Raw genomic sequence first — 23,937 nt, forward strand, 5'->3', positions numbered from 1 at the left:
CACAACCACTTAATTAATTAAAATAAATCAAACATTCAGCTCTTCAGCTACACCTGCCACATTAGCAACAGCCACATGTGGCTGGCAGCTCCCAATGCGGATGGTTGCAGACAAGCAGATTCCAGCACTGCAGAAAGGTAGGCACTGGACAGCACTGCCCGCCTGGACCTGCTATTCCCTCAGCCGGTGCGAGGTGCCCTCGTAAGCCTGGGCCAGTTCCCCACATGACAACTCCTGCTCCGGACGGAGCTGCTTTCTCCTCCTACCACACACTCATCCCTGCACTCAGCCACAGAGAAAGCACGGGTGTTCTAACAACTTGCAAATTAATGGTCTGTCCCCATTCATCAGAAAACAACAAAGTTCAGAATGTTGAATACTCTGAATCGATACCGTTCAGAATATTATTTGGCCACGCCAAAGTTGACCCTGATTACTCAGTAACTATTGTCACCTCAAGTCTTTGTCCAGTGATAACAATTAATATTAAAACAATCCATGGCCAGGTGTGGTGGCTCACGCCTCTAATCCCAGCACTTTGGGAAGCTGAGGCGGGTGGACTGCCTGAGCTCAGGAGTTCGGGACCAGCCTGGGCAACATGGGAAACCTTGTCTCTACTGAAATACAAAAAATTAGCCAGGCATGGCGGCGTGCACTTATAGTCCCAGCTACTCAGGAGGCTGAGGCAGGAGAATCGCTTGAACCCAGGTGGCTGAGGTTGCAGTGAGCAGAGATTGCGCCATTGCACTCCAGCCTGCGTGACAAGAGTGACACTCCATCTCAAAAACAAAGCAAAACAAAACAAAACAAACAAAACCAACCCATTCAGGAACTCAGAGGTGGTAAAACAGCCTTAAAATACTTTTCTCTTTTTTTGAGACAGGTCTCCTGTTGCCCAGGCTGGAATGCAGTGGTATGAACATGGCTCACTGTCTCAAGTGATCCTGGTCTCAAGTGATCCTCCTGCCTCAGCCTCCTGAGTAACTGGGATTACAAGCATGTACCACCATGCCCAGCTGATCTGTCAACTTTTTGTAGAGACAGGGTCTCGCTATGTTGTCCAGACTGGTCTCAAACCTCTGGTCTCAAGTGATCCTCCTGCCTTGGCCTCCTAAAGTGCTGGGATTACAGATGTGAGCCACTGTGCCTGGCCTGCTTGCTCGGTTCTGACATGTTGAGTATCACATACCCCAAGTTAAAAACCTGGTATATAAGATTATCAGTTCACCTTTCCAAAATGGACACAAGAAATAACATATTGCCTTAGGGGCAGCTTCTCAGAGCACATGCCTGGTCCTTTCACAGCAACAGTCGCTGCATGTGTCCTACGCCGCTGTTCTCTGCTGCTTTTTACATAATCTCTGGCGGACTCACTGGGCACGCTAACCCATTCCCCGCTGTCACCTTAAGCCCCAGCACTACATGTCCTGTCTCAGTGGACCGGGGGTGGCCCTACCCTTCCATATAAGGTGTGCAATAGTGAGTGGCCGGTCCGATCAGCCACACAGCAGCACCGATGGGCCTGCCCGCCCTTTCCAAATTTGAGGCTCTGTCCACCAAATGCACGCTGATAAATCTTCCCATCTTCAGTTCTGCTGAACGGCATGCCGTAATTTTCCAGCTGTGGAAGATAAAAACAAACAAAAACCTTATTGCCTTAAAGGAGTCAAGATATTCATAGCTCATCTACACTGAACAACTTTAACACAAATCTGCAAACCCAAAGGAACCTATTTTATGAAAATGTCAACACATCAAAGAGAAGTCTTCTTGTTACGTGTAATGCATAGTTCGTGACGGAAAAAGACTCCTCTTGTGGGCTTTGCTCATCACCATTCTTTCGGCCGGCCACATCTGCCTCAATTGCTTACATCCTTTCCAGGACTCTTTTTGACTAGAAACAGACCACGAGGGAGCCCAGAGCCTCCCGCCCATCACCTCAACCACGGCGGCGGGAGCCTGCTCTGTCATGTAGTGGATGGCATCCTGGTCCCCCAGCCAGTTGGAGCCCTTCACGGTGTCGTAGAAATGCCACCTCCAGTTGTCCTCCTCCATGTTCCCCAGAGCAGCGTTGATTCCTCCCTGGAAACACCAACCACTCCTTACAAGCCACACACAGGAGCCCCAGCTTTGTCTTCCAGGCCCAAATCCACCCACTGGGGGATCCAGAGAAAGCCAACTCCTCACGCGGTGACTCCCAGCGAGAGCTGACCTCAGCGGAGGAGCAGCGAGGCCCGACAGATTCCGGGTCACAACCCTCCCCAGCTCGCCCAGTGATTCAATCCCTTAGCCTCCGTCTCCTCATCTGTGTGGTGGAGACAGAGGGAGCTCCAGGAAGGGCGGACTGGAGCCGTGAGGGAAAAGCTACCTGTAATATGCTTATTACCTAACATATCTGGCACAGAAAAGGTACTCAGCAAATCTTTCCAGATAATGGTATTAACAAATCTTCCCAATGGCATTTACGGGCATGTGTTAAAGACCAGAAGTGCTTCCTGCCAAGTAATAAGCTCCACACTCAGAGTCGCACTCCCCTGTACCCCTACTTCCTCTGGCTGTGTGTGCCCACCACCGTCTTACTCCTCAGAGAGTCCCAGAAGACAGCAGCACAGGGACAAATAAAGCCCTTGCCCTTTCCTTCCCCACCCTAAATTCTGATTCCTCCTCTTTAGATGATCTCCTTTTCTTAAGGTGTTGGGGCGGTGGGGGTGGGTGGGGAGGAAAGTAGGCGAGATGGTCAAAGAAAACCCAAGTGTGACTGGAGTCCCAACTAGGAGTGACAACAAGGCTCCAGCCCTTCCAAGTCTCCAGGGAACAGGCTCCAGGGAAAGATCGCTGAGAGGGTGAGCTGAGTGAGCAAGGCACAGCAAGAGGCCATGTGGCTGGAGCATGGGGAGGAGGCAGGAGGCTGCCCAGGTAGAAAGCGCAAGGCTATGCGGGACCTGCACAGAGTGGGAGCACAGTGGGGCACCTTTCTCTTACCTGCACTGCAACAGTGTGTGACCTGATAGGAAACAGCTTTGTAACACATGCTGTATTAAACCCTGCCTCAGAAAGGCCAAATGCAGCTCGCAAGCCTGCCCCTCCAGCGCCTACCACCACTGCATCAAATTCATGATCCACTACTGGATACTGAGCAGAAATCTGGAAAAGAAAAATTCACCTGTCAATCACGTGCTCCACTACGCCAAACACGAAGACTCTTGTTAGAGTGAAGGAGCTTGACAAAGACAGAAGGACCAACTGCTAGGCACACAGGGCCTCCATCCTGTCCCGGGGGTGAGCCCTGAACAGTGCGGGGAGAGGTGGGCACATTCGTATTTGGAGAAGGGACTGACAATCAGATTCTATGAATGGTAGAGGGTCTGTCCCATGGGATCAGACTGAGGACTACAACTCTACTTCAGGGCCATGCCTGTGCTTATGGCTGAGAAGGTGCTAAGGAGTATTCAGTCGCTACTGTGAGCTTATGAGAAAAGAACTTCTCAGCAAGTTTCAGTTTTCCAACAGAGAGAGAACAGGCATACTAAATACCAAGGAACCCACACCCGAGTGGGCCCACGGTCCTAATTTCAGTAGGAATTTTATCATCTATCACAGCAGATACTGTTCATTTTATTTTAATTTATTACTTTACTTGATCTAAATTTAAATCTAGTTTATAGATACATAAGAAATATAAGTAAAAATGCTAACATCTATGTTTGTGTTTGTACTTGCAATTGATTATTACAACACTGAAAATAATTTCAGCATGCATTGGACACCTATGAGAGATTTTTCTCTTATGTCTACGACTCATATGAAAACAAACTCGTATAGATCCTTACCCCCAAGCCAAAAAAATCATTTATAATGGAACAAAAAGCATGAACTTACGGAATCTGAAACTTTAGCAGATGCCCTCTTGTTCCCATCAACAGTGAAGTGAAAACCTCGGGTTCCTGTTTGCAACACTGTTGGCCACTGGTGACACAGAAGACGCAGATGCAGAGGGTTAGCGTCCTGAAGGAACAGATGCTATGGGGGACAGTAATTTAAACTTCCCCTTGCAAACTGGTCCCCTTCTTATGTACCCAGGTGCTCCTGTGCATCCAGGGAGCTCAGCTGAGCCTCTCTACTTAACCCTGAAGGGCAGCCCAAGGGGCGAGGAAGGACTGAGCCCCCGGTCGTCCTTTCCACCCCGACTCGGCACTCTAGAAAACCAGGATGAAGCCTGTTTCCAAACAGGATACTCACTGACTCAGATACGACATGAAAAAGGCACACTTCCTCTGTAAAATCTTAATTTATGCTACTTAGTGGAGAAGGGGAAGACATCTATATTGTATTACTGTATGTGGTATTTTGCAAATAATGAAGCATTTTAATTGGCTCCATCATAGCCCTTTCCACATTACAGTTCCAATCGTCCATGAGGGCTTGCGGTCAGTTCAAAAGGCACTGGACACTGAATCAGGAGATCTGTATTCTGGAGCAGTAAAAGCTGACAGCCCAGAGGGACGAGGTGTCATCCCTTCATCACACAGGAGGATGTTGGATGCACACTCTCCCCTGCCTGGCTGCTCCTGGCCAATGTCTACAATTTGACACATCTTGCTGCCTAAATTTTCCATCTTAGAAAACTTTACCCAAGAAAACTGGTTTTAGTGTTTAGTTTTTAGTGGCTGTGTGTAAGAGGTGACACTGTCCATATGCTAAGGTTGGCCAGTCATTTAGAGGATACATTTTTCCATTCTGCTGGGTGCATTTTAGAAGACCACTGAATAGTCTCAGAAATATCATAAAGAATAGTTTTAGGGGCTGGGCATGGTGGCTCCTGCCTGTAATCCCAGCATTTTGGGAGGCCAAGGTGCGTGGATCACCTGAAGTCAGGAGTTCAAGACCAGTCTGCCAACATGGCGAAACCCCATCTGTACTAAAAATTAGCCAGGCATGGCAGCTGTAATCCCAGCTACTTGGGAGGGTGAGGCAGGAGAATCACTTGAACCCAGGAGGCAGAGGTTGCAGTGAGCCTAGACTCTGCCACTGCACTCCAGTCTGGGCGACAGAGCGAGACAATGTCTCCAAAAAAAAAAAAAAAAAAAAAAAAGAAAAAAAGCTTTAGGAAATAAATACACTCAGCAATCAGAAGAGGGGATGTGAGAGATGTCTTTGAGTATTTAGAAATATCTGCAATTCAGAAATTACTTATTATGTGGAATAAAAAATTATTCTCCATTTCTCCAATTTCTAGTCTCTGTTTTCATTGACATAAGCTAATTCAGTTTGTTTTTTCTTTTCTCAGAAAACGAACGAGAAAGAACAAATATTCTTCTACCTTAACATAATTTTTGACGTGGTAAAATCATATTTTAAGAAAGAAGTCTTTGAAATAATTTTAATACAAATGTTCTTGAAACTTTTGTAAACTGCCCTATTAACACAGGTAACAGCACCAATAACAACAGTGTATTACACCAAATGTAAGTAGAAACAGTGAGATCACTAAATGTTTATTTGTTCTTTCCAGGATGCTGACGTGGAATACCCACTGCCCAGCCCCCCCGCCCCCTCCCCACACACACAGAGCCAGCTTAAAAGGGGCAGCTCCCATAACACAACTGTGAACAAATTATCATGCCAAACCCCTGGGGACAAGGACACTCACCCTCTGTGTCTAAATCTAATCTGTGGCAGTTTTGAATTTGAAAGCCCAACTTTAAGCCAATTTCAGTCTTTAGATAAAACTGAAAACTAGTTTTATCACAAGACTAGTCTTGTGTGCCAATTATTAATTTTTTTAGGAGAAACTATCAAACATTTCCTCTAAGAAAAAAATGGGGAACATATAAAGGAATATTAGACCTTGCTTAACAATATAGAATTTCAGATGACTGAATTACGAGGTGGAGGGGGAAAAGAAAGAAGTGCAGAGACATTAATCCCGAAATCTACCAAAGTAAGGGGTCCTCATCTAATCAAATGCAACTATAAATCATGAGCAAGAAACTAATCTGCATGTACAACCCATACAATCACAGAAGCAGCCAGCGAAGAACCTAAACACGCATGACCGTATCAGGAAGAAGTGGAAGTAGGGTAGTTTAAGTGAACTAAATCCCCTCTCCAGGCAGGAAGTTTAAAACTGATAAAAATGCACCTGCACAACCTGCACATCCGCTAAAGAAACAGAGGTCTTACAAACACCAAGAGTCAATATCAGAAACAGGAATTGCTTTCATGGAAAATGAACGGGGGGCAGTAGTATATTCACTGATTCTTTTACAACTACGTGTAATTATTCTCACTAGAATTTTAGTGTTTATTATTTTAAAACCGGATACTTAAAATACAGTTCGGCCAGGTACAGTGGCTCACGCCTGTAATCCCAGCCCTTTGGGAGGTTGAGGCGGGCAGATCACGAGGTCAGGAGATTGAGACCATCCTGGCTAACACGGTGAAATCCCATCTCTACTAAAAATACAAAAAAAATTAGCCAGGCATGATGGCAGTAGTTCCAGCTACCGTGGAGGCTGAGGCAGGAGAATGGCGTGAACCCAGGAGGCGGAGCTTGCAGTGAGCCAAGATAGCGCCACTGCACTCCAGCCTGGGCCACAGAGTGAGAATCCCTCTCGAAAAAAAAAGAAACAAAAACAAATACAGTTCACACATGGTTACTGTGCACAGGCTGTGAACCCTGGTTCACAAGAGCACCACCAAAGGTTTCAAACATTACCCACAGAAACCCCACTAACCCCACGGAAAGACGGAACCTCACAGAGGATTCAAGTAGGTCGGCTGGCTCTGGATCCTGGACTTGGCCCCTATCTAAAGACCCTTGGGAAAAATCTCTGAGACTCCCAACTGATATTAATATCCAGGTTTCATATCAAAACCAAGTCACAATTTTTGAAATAAATCAGCGAAAACATCATGAAGAACGCAGACTGGAATGCCACTGTTGCTACAATTATCCCAGGAAGCAAAACAAACGCTTACTACTGTAATGGCCTAAATAATGTATTTCTAGAACATCATTAAACACATGCAGAACAAACCATTCAAAGAAATGAAATCAATTTGTCCTAGAACAATATATTTGATGTTCATGCTCAGGGATTTGAAAAACTTCACCTGAAGTAAGCAGTTAACCCAGTAACTATTTAAGTTTCTTGGTTTTACTTTTCCTCTGATTAAACTGCTTTCGAACAGTTTGCAAGCTATGTCAGTGCATCAGGACATAAAAAGAAACCAAAAACGAAGTCTGATAAGCTTGTCACTTGAAAGCAGCTGTAAATACAGAATCATCAATACACCACAGAACTGGCCAAAATGAGATTAAAAAATTCTCTCTGGACTTTACTGAAATTATCCTCAGCATCTATTTTCCAAACACATTTCTCAGTTGGCTATCATGAATTTCTTTTTTTCTGCTAATTTGATTATGTTGTTACTTTGTAAACTCCAATTCTTCAGGAAAAAAAACCTATCTGAAATGCCGATAAACATACTGCTTGCAGGCAGAATTTCTGTAGGAAACGCTAACTTCAAGATAAAAAGACTTTTACAAAACCCAAGACTAAATTTTGGTTCAATTTTGCTATCTTGCCATCTTGTCTGAGGTGCCTCCGCCGCTGGCGGGGTCTTAGGCTGCAGAAGGAACACTGGGCACCATCTGGGTTGAGGACAAAGGCACCAACCCTTGGTTTTCTCCAATCACAAGCTAACGTTTCCCCTAAAAAGCCCCACTGACCATGGGCTTTACTTCCTGCCTGTGGACGCCCTCCAAGCAGCTCTTAAAAGCCCAAGATGCGGCAGGGATCTCTGCTCAGTCAGCACCAACCACAGCAACACACTAGAACGTTTACATGCTTTCTGATGTTGACAGGACGGCAGTATGACTAATCTTCACATTTAATTCAAGGAGGTTTTTAATAACTATTTCAAAAAGGAGAAAATTGCACAATTACAGGCATAATTCAAATCAATATTGCTGAATGCCTTGGTTCCTATTGAGATTTTTACTCTGCAATTTAAAATTACTTCGTAATTAAGGAGGTGGGTGGGTAAGTTCATTCAAAAAAATCAAGCAACGAAACCTATCCAATTCAGCTTGATTAACTAAAACCCTAGAAGGCCGATTCTGAAGGTGCAATCGTAGAGGACACATTCAGACAAACTCAGAGAGCAAGGGCTCAGGGAAGTATAACCCTGACCATCATCCTGGACTAAGCCGAGCCCGGCCCTCGAGGCACTCAGCTCACAGGCAAGCACAGGTCCCGGCGTCCTCACCCGGTCAGTGCGCTGAGCTCTCCATCTGATTTTTAAAAACGGGTACAGCTGCTTTTAAACACTGACACATTTTCAGTGGCACAAGAGCCATCAAACACGACCCAAAGTTGAGACCCTTAACTTACAAGGTCCCGAAGTAGACATGCAGATTTGCGCTTTCCGGAAAGCAGAACTGCAAGTCTAAGCTCGGGCGCGCAGCGCTTCCCACCGGACGCCCACCGGCCGAGCCCGGCCACTCCTCGCACCCACCCGGGCGGTTTCGCCCGCCCCATCCACGGGCTGCAGGCGGCCCCTCGGGACAACCCGCACAGAGGGCGGCAGAGGCCCGGCCCAGCCCAGCCAGGGCGGCCACGGGCCGCTATCCGCCCGGGTGACCTTGGGCAGAGACGACTCCTCCCCGAGTCCACCCGGCGGGCACTGAGGCGAGGGGCTACCTCAGCCCGCGGGGTCCCTGGACCCCAGGCCGGGACCCAGGGGGGGAGGGAACGCCCAGCAAGCCCGGGGTCGTGACCATCACCGGGAACGCGGACTACCTGCTAAGGACCCAGCTACCCGGTCCCCCGAGTCCGCCCCGCGGCTCCCCATCGCACCGGCCCAGGGCTCTCCCAGCCCCTTCCCAATCCCGGGACAGGGGGCGCGGGGACCCGGCGCCCGCTCCACTCGCAGCCGCTGGGGACCGTCCCGCTCCTACCGCCGCCTCGGCCCCCGCCTGTCCCACCCCGGTCAGCAGTACCGACTAACCGCCTTGGCCAGCGCCAGGCGCCGAGCGCTCAGCAGCCACGACAGGCTCCGGACGCCCAACATGACTGTTGACGCCGCCACGCAGTCCCGCCAGTCCCTGCGCAAATTGCGCCTGCGCACCACACCGGGGTCGCGCTAGGGGGATATCGCGCCTGCGCACCACGCAGGGTCGAGCGGGGCAGTAGTCGGAGACATCGCGCCTGCGCAACACGTCACGCCCGGGTGGGGGCTGAGTGGGGGCGCCGCGCCTGCGCAAAGCGGACCCGCGGACGGAGGCGTTGGGGGGACGCGAAGGTCCTGGGCCCTCCGACCGAGGTAGAGCGGGCTCTATTTCGGGGAGGTGTTGGGCACCAACATTTTTAAAGCGCCGTGGGTGGCTCTGCGGGATTGCCTAGACCGAGGGGGCCTGAACGTCCAGACCACAGGGAATGGGGTGGGAGGGGCTGCGCTGGTCCGCGGAGGTGGGCGGGAGCGACCCGGGGCCTCCGGCCTCTACTGAGCGGGAGTGACCCTCGGTCACCGGCCTCCGAGGGGCGGGAGCGATCCTCAGCCCTGTCCCTGGCTTCTGGCTTCCGGCTGATTTTTAAATTTTTTCTAGTGGCGGGGGCTTGCTGTGTTGGCCGGGCTGGTCTCGAACTCTTGGTCTCAAGCGATCCTCCCTCCTCGGCCTCCCCAAGTGCGGGGATTGGGGCGGAGCCACCGCGCAGGGCCGTGGTCAGCTGTTAAAGATGCGTAGATGCCTTTGGCTTATACGCCTTTCTGCTAGCTTACCCTGATTTTGCTTCAGGTTCAGAGAGTATTTTAATATTTCTAGGGTGTCTTTTTGTAAGATATCTGAAATCTTTTTGTGGAATAAAGTGGCATGAAAAATAAACCAATAATCCTTAGTAATTTTGTTTCCTGTCTTTTCACTTTAAATTATTAAAATCTTTCTCTTTTACAAAAATGTTTAACAGGCCGGGCGCGGTGGCTCAAGCCTGTAATCCCAGCACTTTGGGAGGCCGAGACGGGCAGATCACGAGGTCAGGAGATCGAGACCATCCTGGCTAACACGGTGAAACCCCGTCTCTACTAAAAATACAAAAAAATAGCCGGGCGAGGTGGCGGCGCCTGTAGTCCCAGCTACTCGGGAGGCTGAGGCAGGAGAATGGCGTGAACCTGGGAGGCGGAGCTTGCAGTGAGCTGAGATCTGGCCACTGCACTCCAGCCTGGGTGACAGAGCGAGACTCCGTCTCAAAAAAAAAAAAAAAATATGTTTAACAGTGTTATTTTAGTACATTTGCAATGGTTCAGTCCCATTTTATTGATATTTGGGTTGTTTTCCATTTTTGCTCTTAATAAATAACACCGTACAGAACATATTTGTGATCATAACTTCATCTTTAGGATTATTTTCTGGGATATATGCCCCAGACGTGGCCTTTATTGGCTTGCAGGGAATGGACATAGTACCTCCTAGACTTTTTTTTTAGTTATGCAGTTTTGGTGCTGGGTTAGTTATCTATCTAATTTTGTTTTATTTTGTCTGAGATGGAGTTTCGCTCTTGTTGCCCAGGCTGGAGTGCAATGGTGCGATCTCAGCTCACTGCAACCTCCTCCTCCAGGGTTCAAGAGATTCTCCCGCGGACAGTGGGGATCACGCAGCTGCCCTCCAGCCTGGGCAACAGAGCAAGACTCCGTCTAAAAAAAAAAGAGAGATTCTCCCGCCTCAGCCTCCCAAGTAACTGGGACTACAGGCCACCGCCACCAAGCCCAGCTAATTTTTGTATTTTTAGTAGAGACGGGGTTTCACCATATTGGCCAGGCTGGTTTCAAACTCCCGACCTCAGGTGATCCACCTGCCTCAGCCTCCCAAAGTGCTGCGATTACAGGCGTGAGCCACCGTGCCTGGCCTTAATTTTTTAATTCTATAATTACCACAAAGCCCTTAGTATTAAGCTCCGAGACATATTTTTGTCATACCTTTATTGCTTATCATAATTTTCTATCTTTAGATGTTAAGTATTTGTTGAAAATCCCATGAAAAGTTTTCAGAAATTGGATTGGATTTCTTGTTTATTATACATCCCTTGACTATTTTGTAATCATGTGTATTTGTGGAGGTCACATGTAAACAAATTTAAAGTGATTCTACTTTGTGAAAATGTGCAACCTCGTGTAGGTACTCAGTAAATTAGTAAATTCTTATTAACGTTAGCCCCCCAGCCTTGCTATAGAGGGTGCATGCTGAGCCTGAAGCAGAGAGCTCTGTCATCTCTGCATTCATCAGCACCACACCAGGAGGCCTGAGAAGCTTCTAGCACTGTTTGCACCTTCGCCACCACATCACCCCTCCCTGCCTTCCTCACAGTCTTCCTTCTGATCAGAAGAGCCTTTCCTTCTTTCTCTGCCTGTCAGGATGCTGCTCACTCTTCAAACCCTAGCTCATATGAAAGTCTGGTGTGAGCCCAGTTTTTTCGAATTGATTCTGTATCTTTGATACAGCTGTATGAGGGTTCTCCAGAGGAACAACCAATAGAGGGGAGAGATGTAAGGAACTGGTTTAAAGGTTCAAATGCTAATCTCATCCAAAAACTCCCTTAGAGACACACCCAGAAATAATGCTTAACCATGTATCTGAGCACCTCATGGTACAGTCAAGTTGACATGCAAAATTAACCATCCCAGCAGCCATACACTTAAACATATTTGTACTAGAGAACTTACCTGATTCTACCTGCACTTCAGATGCTTAAGACATGTCTGTTTTCTCCACTTTCACCAACCAGACTGTGAGTCACTTTCATCTAAGTTCTTGGTTTTTTTGTTTGTTTGTTTGTTTTTGAGATGGAGTCTCATTCTGTTGCCAGGCTGGAGTGCAGTGGTGTGACCTCGGCTCACTGCAACCTCCACCTCCCAGGTTCAAGCGATTCTCCTGCCTCAGCCTCCCGAGTAGCTGGGACTACAGGTGCGCGCCACCACGCCTGACCCTGGGCTTGTTTTTTCCTTCTTTGAATCCTGTAGGGCCTCAGTGCTTTGCAGCACATAGTTAAAACTGAAAAAAAATTATTGAATAAAACTAGTTAACGTTTTTATTCTTTACTTCAAGGTATATCTCCATGAATAACCTAAATGATCCCCCAAATTGGGATATCCGGCCTAATTCCAGGGCGGATGGTGGTGATGGAAGCAGATGGAATTATGCCCTGTTGGTTCCAATGCTGGGATTGGCTGCTTTTCGTAAGTCATGGTTTTCTTAAAATTCATGTTTTCCGGGCTGAGAGTGTGGAGCCCCAGTGAGGGAGGCAGCATGATGTGGGAGCCTGAAGGCCGTGACTTTGGGACCTGTCAGGGACAGCCGAGTTTTATCCCATGCAGTGAACCGTGGGCAAATCACTTAACCTCTGAACCTCCGTTTTCCTGTTCACAGGAGATGGAGAATCATACTTAACCTCAGCACATTGTGAGGATTAAGTCAGCCAAGGCGTTTAGAAGCATTTTGTGTGGGGTGGGTTTTAATAACTAAGTTCCCTCTCAAGGCTTTGCTGCTCTCAAGTCAGGGGGGCGGTTCCTTGTTTCAGGTGCCCTCATAAGGACTGATGGGGGAAAAATGGGTGTAAAGGAAACCAGTGGGCTGGGTGTGGTGGCTCACACCTGTAATCCCAGCACTCTGCGAGGCCCAGGTGGGCAGATCGCATGACCAGCCTGAGGAACACAGCAAAACCCCGTCTCTACAAAAGTAGAAAAATTAGCCAGTTGTGGCCATGCACACCTGTAGTCCCAGCTCCTCAGGAGGCTGAGGTGGGAAGATCAGTGGAGATGGGAGGTCGAGGCTGCAGTGAATGGAGATGGCACCACTTGCCCTCCAGCCTGGGCAACAGGGTTTAAAAAAAAAAGAAAACCAGTTTTGGAAAACCAGTGATGTTTAATGTTTAGGAAATCAATCTTTGGAGACTTCATCCAGGAAATCTCTGCTTGGCCTAGCCAGAAATTCTCTCTGGTTTAGATTGACTTGGCACCACATTGGGGACCTGTCAGTCACATGCAGACTTATATCCCCAACACACAATCAATTCACTGATGCAGAGGAGTGAGTTTTGTGTTTCTTCACATTCCGTGGTTCTGGGCTGGCACTTAGGAACATGAGAGACTGAATAATTGAATGGAAGAAAGGCAAAACTGCCCTCTAGCTGTAGTGATACATTTTATGTAGAGGCTTTTATCTGCTTCCATGTCTCAGGTCAGAAGTTTTGCTGTAGAGGAAGAGGAGGCTGGTAAGAGCAGGTGGCTTTTATGACTCAGCGATCTGCACAGTGCTTGCTTCTTGGTGAAAGACAGGGCAGGTCCACATCCAGTGCTAAGGGGCTGCCATGTGAAAAGCTCACCCGCCTGCAGGCTTGGAAAAAAAACACATAACACTTGGAGAGGCTACTGTTGCCTGTGGCTAGGGTGAGTGGATTGGAAGGCTTAAAATTACTCTTACTAATATAATAATTAATTGGCTTTGAGACTGGGAGAGGCCCTGAAGTGACTCATTTTCCATTTGTTTTTCAGACTCATCTCCAGCTTTTATAGCCTTTCATGATAACTTTCACTTTTGAAATTCTTACCTCCCCTTCTTGGACTTTTGAAATGATGCTTTCTGTCCCTGAAAAGGGTTGAAGAATACTTTATTTTTTCTTCTTGGTTTTTTGCTGAGGTAGTGTGGTCAGAGATAATTGTTAACTTGGCATTCTTGTAAGGATTCTCCAAAGGTGTGTTATGGTGTGTTTGAGGTTCTGTTGCACACAGGAGCGTTAACCAGCCCCTAGTGTAGTCTAGAAGAAGAGGCAGACGTATGAATACTTCATAAGCGCTATTGATTGATTTACTGATGAGAAGCCAGTTTTGTCCTGATCACTTACTACATTTACTAGATTTTTTTTTTTTTTTTTTTTTTTTTTTTGAGACGGAGGCCTGCTCTGTCGCCAGGTTGGAGTGCAGTGGCGCAATCTCAGCTCACTGCAACCTCCAACTCCCTGGTTCAAGTGGTTCTCCTGCCTCAGCCTCCTGAGTAGCTGGGATTACAGGCATCCACCACCATGCCCGCCTAATTTTTGTATTTTCAGTAGAGATGGGTTTTTACCATGTTGGCCAGGATTGTCTTCATCTCCTGACCTTGTGATCTGCCCACCTCGGCCTCCCAAAGTGCTGGGATTACAGGTGTGAGCCACTGCGCCCTGCCATTTACTAGATTTTTACTTAACATAACATAGAAATGTGTGTAACTGTGCTTGCCTGAAAGAGCAGTCCCTGGAGAAATTCTTACCCTGAGTCACTCCCCTGGGAGACTATTCAGTATTTCAGTGCTCCAGTGGGCTTCTCTCTCTTCACACCTCCTCTGTCATTCTGCTTTCCCCCCTTTTCTCTCGGTCTTCCTGATTCCCCTTTCCCCATCTCTCTCTCTGTGCTTTTCCCATCTCTCCATGCTTTCTCCCCTCTAGTGTTCCTGTACCTCCCATTTCCTCTTCTGACCTAGAAAACACATTGTCTTAGAGCTGAAAGGGACTGGTTGAGTTCACTGCTCACTGAGAGAAATGAATCTGAGACAGGTCTCAGATTTTTTAGAAAGTTCATTTTGCCAGTTTGAGGATGCGCCTGTGATGCCTCTGCAGGAGGTCCTGACAACACAGGCCCAAGGGGTCGGGGCCCAGCTTGGTTTTACACACTTTAGGGAGACATGAGACATCGATCAATATGTGTAAGATGTACATTGGTTCAGTCGGCCCAGAAAGGTGAGACAACTTGAAGAGAAGGTCAGACGGGATTTCCAGGTCATAGGCAGGTAAGAGACAAACGGTTTCATTCTTTTGAGTTGCCGGTTACCCTCTCCTGATGAGGCACTCAGATACGCATTTCTCTCGGTGAGCAGACGGGTGACTTTGGACAGAATGGGAGGCAGGTTTGCCCTCAGCAGCCCCAGCTTGACTTTTCCCTTTAGCTTAGTGATTTTGGGTCCCCAAGGTTGATTTTCCTTTCACAACGTCTAACATGTTTTCCTACGAGCATTCATTGTGTATTTTATTGCACAAATATGGCACAGATTTTTTAAAAATCATCAACTCAGACACTTTATCGCACATGGGCTCCGCAAGGAACTCAGGGAATCCTCACAAGACTAAAACACCTGCATGGACGGAAGGTGAGGGAAGAAGCCCCAGGCCGCCCTGGGAAACCTCGAGACACATTGCCGTGGTCCCTGTGAGGCAGAATTGAACCTGGGATTCCATATTAAAGAGGCCTGAAGGGGGCCGCACCTCCCAGCAAAGGAACCTTCCAGAAATCAAGTGGGGCGGGGATGGAAACACGACTCCCCTGAACACCTGCATCCCAAGCCTGCCTGCCCCTGGAGCTGCAGCTCCCACCCGGCTACGGGGGATGGAGACAGAGCACGACTCTCCTGAACACCTGCCTGCCCTTGGAGCTGCAGCTCCCACCCCAGCTACTGTCTGGGCATGGGGGTGCACACCTGTAATCCCCACTCTTTGGGAGACTGAGGCAGGATGATTGCTTCAGCCCAGGAATTCCAGACCAGGCCTGGGCAACACAGGGAGACCCTATGTCTTAAAAGAAACAAGCAAAATCCCGGCTACCTGTACAGCTGGGGAGACCCTGGACCCAAAGAAATGATGCAGACCTTCACATTAAGGCTACACATGAACCCATAAAACAAACAAAAATTACAATTACGAAAACATCAAGGAAGTTGGTTACTCTGTGTGGGCTTGAGCAGGAAAAACAATCGGCTGTAGACCACCCTCCCAAGGACTTCAAACACACTGTCAAGTAACTCCACGTCACAAATATCTAGCACTTTTAAGTAAAAACATGTTCTTAAAACTGAAGACTATCATATGAAATATTTGAATAAGGCCGGTCGCGGTGGCTCAAGCCTGTAATCCCAGCACTTTGGGAGGCCGAGGCGGGCAGATCACAAGGTCAGGATTTCGAGACCAGCCTGGCCAATATGGTGAAACCCTCTCTCTACTAAAAATATAAAAATTAGCTGGGAGTGGTGGCAGACGCCTGTAGTCCCAGCTACTCCGTCCCAGCTACTCAGCTGCTCAGCTGAGGCAGGAGAATTGCTTGAACCCAGGAGGCGGAGGTTGTAGTGAGCTGAGATCAGGCCACTGCACTCCAGCCTGGGAGACAGAGCAAGACTCCGTCTCAAAAACAAAAGAAATATTTGAATAAATAAAGGATGGAATCACAAAAATAAATAAGCAATGTCTATCAGAAACACCCAGATGTGAAAGTAACTAATAATTTAGAAATTTTAAATATATGTCATCTTTAGAATTAGAAACTGAAAGGACAGGTTAAACAGTACATTAACAATAATCAGAATAGAGAATAAAGCAAACATACACGGAGAGACATGAAAAGGTAAAAAGACGGGGGGAGAGGGATGAAAGGGCCCACGCTCATCTAAGTGGAATTCCAGAAGGGAGGAAAGTGATTCGGACCCACAGACAAAGGAAACACAAGCAGGTACCCAAGCGGGTCGGATACAAAGAAGCCCAGGCGTGTCCGTCTGCCGATACTTACATATGATCGACCTGACAGTCACTGGATTAAAGGGAGTCCATGTGCCTGAAAACAAACAACAGGAGTTAAAGTAAAAGGAAGATCTTTCTGGGACACTGAGTTCCTGATCTACAGCTGGAGGCCCCGGGAAAGGCAGTAGGGGCTCTAGGGTAGTGGTTTTCTAGACACTCCAGGTGATGTGTCAGCTGCCATGACTCCTGGGAGGAGCCAAAGCACTGCCTGGTGGGGTCACACCCTGCTGAGTGTGGGAGTCCTCCGTGGCCTGCCAGACCTCCATGGCCGTCCACAGTCATCATGGCTGGACGCGCATTCTTATTTAACAGATAACCGAGAAATGGTTCTGTATCATTTTACACACGGAATTTTTCAAGGATGCAGCCACCAGCCAAGTTAAGAAGTTCGCACTTTTGTTAGAGAACTTCACAAATTCCCATTTCAGAAAATCCATCGTCAAGGCCACCACTGCCGGCAGACACCTGAGCACAGCTCAGTCGCTGTGGCATTCACACTAATTCTACCGAAAGGTGCAAGTACCAGACCCCTCCTTCCATTCTCCCTCAGCAATCACCCCAAAGCACGGTGAAGACATCCATCACCACACTGCAAACATTCCTGACAAATTACGGTCTGGGCTTTATACGATTTTCCTTGAAACTCAACAGGAAGGCTGTGCTATCCTTGGATTCATTGTAGAATCTGATACTCTTGAGCACTCACAACCATTTGCCAACTATGAGGGTGAAGATTCACTGATGACCTTCACACACAAGAGCCTATTTTCAGAGTGATCTGTACTTTCAATAACTTCCATACTCACTAAAAATGAACTAAAAACATATTGTTAATGTCAGGAAAGACCAGTGGCTCTCCTCATACCCCATCTGTATTAGACACACATTTTTTTTTTCTATACACAAAATTGCCACAGTCCTGGGCAGCACACAGAGACAGCCCCCGATCTCAGAGAACAGTGTCAGGCTCCTGGTGGAGCACAGGCGGTGGGGCCTGCTGGCACGGTCCCTTAGGCCTTTACGAGTCATCACTCTGGGCTCATGGGGCTCCTCCTAGTGCCATGCCCGCTCTCACCTGAAGTGCGTCCCCTCCTAAGACACACATACCCTCCCTCCAGCTCCTTCCTTTCCTTCCTCAGGCAGCCTTCCATGGGGGTACCATGTTCTCCCAGCCCAGAAGTTAAATCCATTTACTCTGCCTGAGCACCTCCCAACTTCCCCTTGGGAAGATCCCACCCTCCAGCAGTTATGCAGGGAAGCTGTGCTCTTCCCACAAAGATAGGTGCACCTGAACCCTGAACCCGTGGCACACACACAGCAACACTTCACGAGCGTCTGTTAAGCTGAATAGAGTGATAATCTGCAGGAATACGTTTCTGTAGGCTTTACAGGTAGCTGGAGGGAGAGTAGGCAGGTTTATATAGAGAGAGGTATTTGGAAAGGTCAGAATTACTGGAAAGTAGTATTACAAAAAACAAAGATAAGCTATAGAGAACCCACAAGGCAAAGAAAGAGGAAAACTCTAAACACCAAGGAGCATCCCTGCCTCACCCAAATCCATCTGGTCTTCCCCCATTCTTCACCGCTGTGTACAGGAACCTAGTGTCTGCACACAAGGGGACCTGCTCTGACCCAGCGCTGACAAGAAGCCCCAGGAGCCAAAGCCCCTGGAAGCCTCCTGGGCAATCAATCCTCTGTCTTTGTGCCACGAGCTTCTTCTCCTCTGTCTTCTGCGTCCGGGGCCCTGGACTGTGTGGACCTGGATGAGACCTAAGTCCTCAAGTGAAGGCTGCACTGTGAGGTGTCCTGATCATAAGTAGAAGCCATCTCATAAGTAGATCCCTGGGCCATCTCAGCAAATAACATGGCCAAACAAGTTTTCAACCAAAGCAACACAGGTTAAAACAAGCAAGATGTTAACCCTGCAGCGCAGGCATGGGGAAGCTCAGGTGCCGTCTGGATGGGCACATGGAGAGTGCAGAGATGGTGCATTCCTGAGAGCTGGGGTCCAGGAGGAACCAGACAGCTGTACTGGGGTCTTCTGGAGTATTCTAAGGACTGCCCAGGAGAGCAGAGGTTGCCCTGGGATGAATCAAGGATCAGAGAGAGGCAGCCGCTCCACTAGAAAGGGCTGCTGAGGGATGGACACTCCTGCTGTCTCCACTCGCCTTCCTTGCCAACCACAGCGGGGTCTGGCTTCTCCATAGAAACCAAGAGAGAACCACCACAAGGCCTAACTGCCCGTAACAAGCTGAAGCATCGTGGCGCACAGACATTTCATGCCTCAGTTACATTAGGTGCTAGACATACCTGGGCATCTGCCTGAAAACCTAAGTAGATGCTGTGCTTGGCCCAAGGCGATGGAGTCATTTGTCACCAAATCCCAACCCTTCCCCTGAAGCCCTGCCAAGGTGAGTTTCTGGTGAAAGCAAGCATGAAAGACTGCATGGGGATCCCTGGACCACCCTCCAACTTGAAAGGGTACAGACGAAACCAACCAAGGGGAAGGGCTGCTGGGGAAGCCAGGTGCTTCCAGAGCCCCTCCCAGCGGAGTCACACAGGGTGCACTGGATTCCTCCAGCAAGGAGCTGGGACGGCTAGTGCCGTGTGCGGACCAGGGAGGCTCTCCTGAACCTGGGGGTCAGTCAGGGAAGTTCCAGCCAACCACAGGGAAAGCAGGTGTTTGCCATCCATCACCTTGCTGGTCAACTACCCAGGAAAGAAGTGCAACATGGCTCAAGTGTCTCTCATCAGCCAGAACACTGCAAGAGCTCAGTTCCCAGGAGCCAGCCAAGGGCCCTTCCTGGGAACGTGCAGGGTCTGAGCAATCCAGGCCTGTTGAGTTAACCCCTTCCCACATAGGCAGATCAAATCTGCTCCATCACCAGGGGCAACAAATACCATCACCCACATCCCTGGGCCCATGTGAGGGAAGGACAGTGATGGGACTAGACATGTGCTTCACAGGGCACTGTCCTGCTTCTGAGGTCTGATTTGTCTCAGTTCTTTTTAATATGGGATCTCCAAGAGAGCCTCAACTGTATTTGATTAAAAAAACAAAAAACAAACAAAAAAACCCGGCTGGGCGTGGTGGCTCACAGCTGTAATCCCAGCACTTTGGGAGGCCAAGGCAGATGAATCATGAGGTCAGGAGTTCGAGACTAGCCTGACCAACATGGTGAAACCCCATCTCTACTAAAAATACAACAATTAGCTGGGCATGGTGGCGCGCACCTGTAATTCTCAGCTACTCAGGAGGCTGAGGCAGGAGAATCGCTTGAACCCGGGAGGTGGAGGTTGCAGGGAGCCAAGATCGCGCCATTGCACTCCAGCCTGGGAGACAGAGTGAGACTCCGTCTTACAGAAAAAAAAAAAAAAAAACTTCAAAAGAATGTAAGAATTATTTCTTAAAGTACAGCTTTAAAAATGTCACTTAAAAATACATCAATGTTATATTAAGGCAAACCTACTTCAGAAGCACAGAGACTTGAAAAAAGTTAATTTCTTGTAATTTCAGGATGTTTTAGGAACAAGAAACAAGCATAGAAAACGGGCTAGGAGGACAGTGGATGAAACTGATGGGCTGATCACAGTTCCAGGAAGGTCTCGCCATGGAGGTGACAGGGTGAATGCTGCAGTGCAGGACTGGGGGTGCCACAGGAACGGGTGCTCCAGGTAGGGCGTCGTCCTGGAAGGATGAGAGTCCTGAGAACAGCTGGGTGGGAGCAGGGTCTGCCGGCCGCACGGGGGTGGGGAGGGTGCCATGAGGGCCTGAGAGCAGTGAGGCCAGGGAGGAACCCTAATCCCTCATCTGCTTGTCACCTGGAGCCTGACAGAGCCCCATGGAGCTTGGAACGGAGCTGGGGAGGAGCATTTGCCAGGCCTCCCGTCCTCTCCTTCTGCCCACTGGGATTGCTCCTGAAGGAAGAAGAACCCATCAAGTCCTTGTAAATGTGCTGGGAGAAAACCCCTGACACTGCCTGGTGCTCTCTCCTGGGGAGCCACTGTCGCGGGTGAAGTTTCTGGGCTCAGGTCCATGGCACCTGGAAGATGTCGCATTTAAGTGAAATGATCTTCAAAGCCCAAGAGGAAACGTTCCAGGCACCCCTCAGAGACCCTATGAGGCAGGAAAGACAGGGGGGCTACAAGGGTCCCCAGCTTCTCCAGCTCGACCTGTCCCTGGAAATTACTCCCTGAAATCGTGAGCAGAGCTGGATGCTGGGTCAGTTCTGTGATCTGCGGGACTCTACCCTTAATGGCTTCATTTATTTACATGAATCTAACCTTATATTTATCTATGTAAAGAAAGAAATTGGTCATTTCTTAGATTCACCTGTGCTTGAGATATCTTTCTAAGAATATTTTCCTAGCCATTAAAGAACATGTCAGTTTTCTTTTTTCATTTCCCTGTTGCTATGTGACAAAGGTAATATTCTGTACTTTTTGTATTAAAGGACTTCAAATTATTGATACTTTAGATGACTTCTAAAGTCCTTGCCATATTCTGAATGAAGAATGTGAGCCCCAGGTTAAAAACATCAACATGATGTGGACTATTCTGAGCTCAGCAGAACTGACTGAACTAGCAGTGTGTGTTTTTGCTGTGTCGTCCACTCACACACTGTCTGAGACCCACTCATGTCTCCGGAGGTCCCTCACTCACCTTGTGCTGGCTGACTCCCCTGAGGGACTTGCTGGGACGTCCTCATCCATCTGCAGTGAACGAGCATTTGGATCTCTTCCCACTCGGGTTTGTGCGAACAGTGACACCAGGTGCATCTGAAATACGCCACGTGCCTAGGTGCATGCAGGGCACGTGCAGCTCCCTGACCCCTCTGCGGCAGGAGAGCAATGAGGCCCAGGGCGTAGTGGGGAGGTTTGGGTGTGGGACCAGGCTGGGGTTGGAAAGAGGACACTGGATTCTGGACTTTATCTGAGGGCCGAGCAGCAGGCGTCATGGCAGATCGGGTCTGGTGTTGAACTGACCTGAATGTCCCAGAGAACTGATGTTCATGGTTTCTCTGAATAACATAGAAATGGATCCTTGTGGTCTTGAAACTTGAGAATGTGACATGTGTCTTATCTGAGTTCCTTTCTCAGGAAACTGACCATCAGGCCTCCTGGGTAGTGTGAAGGAACAGAGACTCACCAGATCACGGCATCTGGTCAGTGAGACACCAAACCCTTCACCCATCATGAGTGCCTGATCAGCCACCTGCCTCCTCCTGACCGACTCCTCTTCCTCTCTCCCCCCAATTCCTGTTTTCCTTACACATAGTCACATTTCTTCCCTGCTATATAGTCAGTCAGGAAAATGCATTTGAGGCTGACCTCCCATCTCCTAGCCTGCAGCTCCTGATGCACGCCTTCTTCACTGGCAGTAACCATTGTCTCAGTGACTGGCTTTCTGTGTGCTGAGCAGTAGGATCTGGAACAAACCCCTGCATTTTGGAAACATGGAGACCAGCCTCAGCAGGCCCCCAGCCCTGAGTGCAGTCATGACTACCAAGGACCCACACCAACCCCCAAAGGTGAGTGTGGACAAGAAGAAAAGGCTCCTGAGGACCCAACAGGAGAATTCCTGCAATGTCACGGAGAATCACGGCCACCCGGCCCATGCCCCCATTGCAGGGCAGCTGCAAGATTCAGCTCATTTGTCTTCTTTCCTGGACATGTTCAAATCTCCTTCAACACAACCTCGTGATCCTGAGATTCCATCAAGATGTGCATTTTTTTACTATATTGCTTTAATTTACTCTGCCAGCTATCTGGGGAAATGCAACCTCATCAGCAGAAATTATTTCCTCCCTGTCGCTTTTGAAATCTGTTATTTCCTACAGCCAGGTACTGAGCCCTTCAATTGAGGTCTAAACCCTTCACCCTCTCCCTCTGGGGTCGTCAAGCCGGTGGTTTGTTCCATGCTCCCAGGTAGATTGTGTCAACTCAAAGTCCAACGTGCTTATGAAATACTTTCTGTATTTTTTTCTTAATTTTAGGAGGTTTTTTTTTAATGTTTTTGTTTCATGGAGGTGACGCCCTCTGTCTTTGACTTGTGGGCACCTTCCTCCTTCAGTCTGCATGTACTGAAGCCAGTGTTTGCTGCACAGCCTCTCAGCCGCAGCCCACAGTGAGGTGCAGGTGCTCAGCCTTTGCCGCAGAGAGCGCCTCCATTCGCCCCTCCATCCATAGCCCCTGGAAACCACTGCCCTGCTCCCCAACACGGTAGCACTGTCTTTTCCAAGATGTCATGTGGCAGCATCCTTCGGCCTGTGCCCACCGAAACTAGTTTTCTTCACCGGGCATGTGGCCTGGGAGACCTGGGGCATTTGGGGTGCATGTTTCCACTGCTGGTTGGTGCCCCCTGTGTGGAAGCATCCATGTTGGTTCACACCTTCTCCTGCTGATGGACATTTTGTTTTCTTCCAGTTATTGGCAATGAGCAATGAGGCCTAAACACTTGAGTGCAGGTTTGTGTGTGCACGTTTAAGTTTTCTCTTGGGGGAAATTTCAGGAGTGGGGTTGCTGGATGACGTGGTAAGGATGTGCTTAACTCAATAAGAAACTCCCGGACCACGTTCCAGCATGGCGGGATCCCTCCCATTCCCACTCCCGCTTATGAGGGTCCCAGTTCCTCTGCATCATCACTAGAAGCTGGGTGGGCCCGTGGTTTTTGTCTCTTTTTAGCCATTTTAATAGATTTGCAGAGGTACTGTTGACTGGCATTTCTCCAGCGTCTCTATGATGTTGAGCCTCTTTCTCGGGCAATATGCCCTCCTTATACCTTCCTTGATGAGGGCTCCATTCAAATATTTGCCTTCTCTTTAATACTGGGGTTTTTACTTTCTGTTAAGTTTTGACAGTTCTTCGTATATTCTACGTGCCAGTACGTTGTGAGATGTGTGATTCACCAATATTTTTTTCTAGCCCATAGTTTGCATTTCATTAAGATTTTTATATTGCTTTATAGAATTATAATTTTAAATTATGACTAAATTTAATTTGTCAATCTTCTATGAATCATGCCTTTGGTGTCATGTCTAAGAACTTGTCACCTAACCCCAGGCCATACAAATTTTCCCGTGTTTTTATCTAATGGTTTTATAGCGTTCTGTTCTCCATTTAGGCCTGTGATAAATGTTGAGTAACATTTTGTGTCAGCCATGGCCATACCTTTTTCCGTCTCTGACAGTATCTTGGGTGTTTGCAGCTCCCCGTGCCTCGGGCAGTTCCTGTCTTCTTGGTCCGCTCTTTCTGTGAGTTGCAGGGCGTGTCTTAGTGCCGACGCTGTCCTGGTCCATCAGGGGGCTTGTCCGTGTGGGAAAGTCGGGACTGTGATGTTGACGGG

General features: G+C 48.4%; 1 protein-coding gene and 1 long non-coding RNA gene across 2 annotated transcripts in view; one reads left to right on the forward strand and one right to left on the reverse strand.

Moving 5' to 3' along the window:
- The window catches only part of LOC104662045 (succinate dehydrogenase [ubiquinone] flavoprotein subunit, mitochondrial-like), a 36,223-nt gene extending 27,102 nt beyond the window's left edge, over window positions 1-9,121 (reverse strand). The window contains 5 exon segments of the mRNA XM_030927130.1: window positions 1,457-1,621; window positions 1,939-2,082; window positions 2,983-3,144; window positions 3,880-3,966; window positions 9,016-9,121. Of these exon segments, the coding sequence (XP_030782990.1) occupies window positions 1,457-1,621; window positions 1,939-2,082; window positions 2,983-3,144; window positions 3,880-3,966; window positions 9,016-9,078 (621 nt within the window). The 5' untranslated portion in view covers window positions 9,079-9,121.
- A 102-nt stretch (window positions 9,122-9,223) lies between these two features.
- LOC115896452 lies at window positions 9,224-21,040 on the forward strand. Its single transcript, XR_004056338.1, has 3 exons — window positions 9,224-9,330; window positions 12,104-12,234; window positions 20,110-21,040. It is a non-coding gene; the product is annotated as an uncharacterized LOC115896452 (long non-coding RNA).
- Window positions 21,041-23,937: the final 2,897 nt, after the last annotated feature.

Source organism: Rhinopithecus roxellana, chromosome 3 (genome assembly GCF_007565055.1).
Source record: "Rhinopithecus roxellana isolate Shanxi Qingling chromosome 3, ASM756505v1, whole genome shotgun sequence".
In the NCBI taxonomy this organism is placed as follows: Eukaryota; Metazoa; Chordata; class Mammalia; order Primates; family Cercopithecidae; genus Rhinopithecus; species Rhinopithecus roxellana.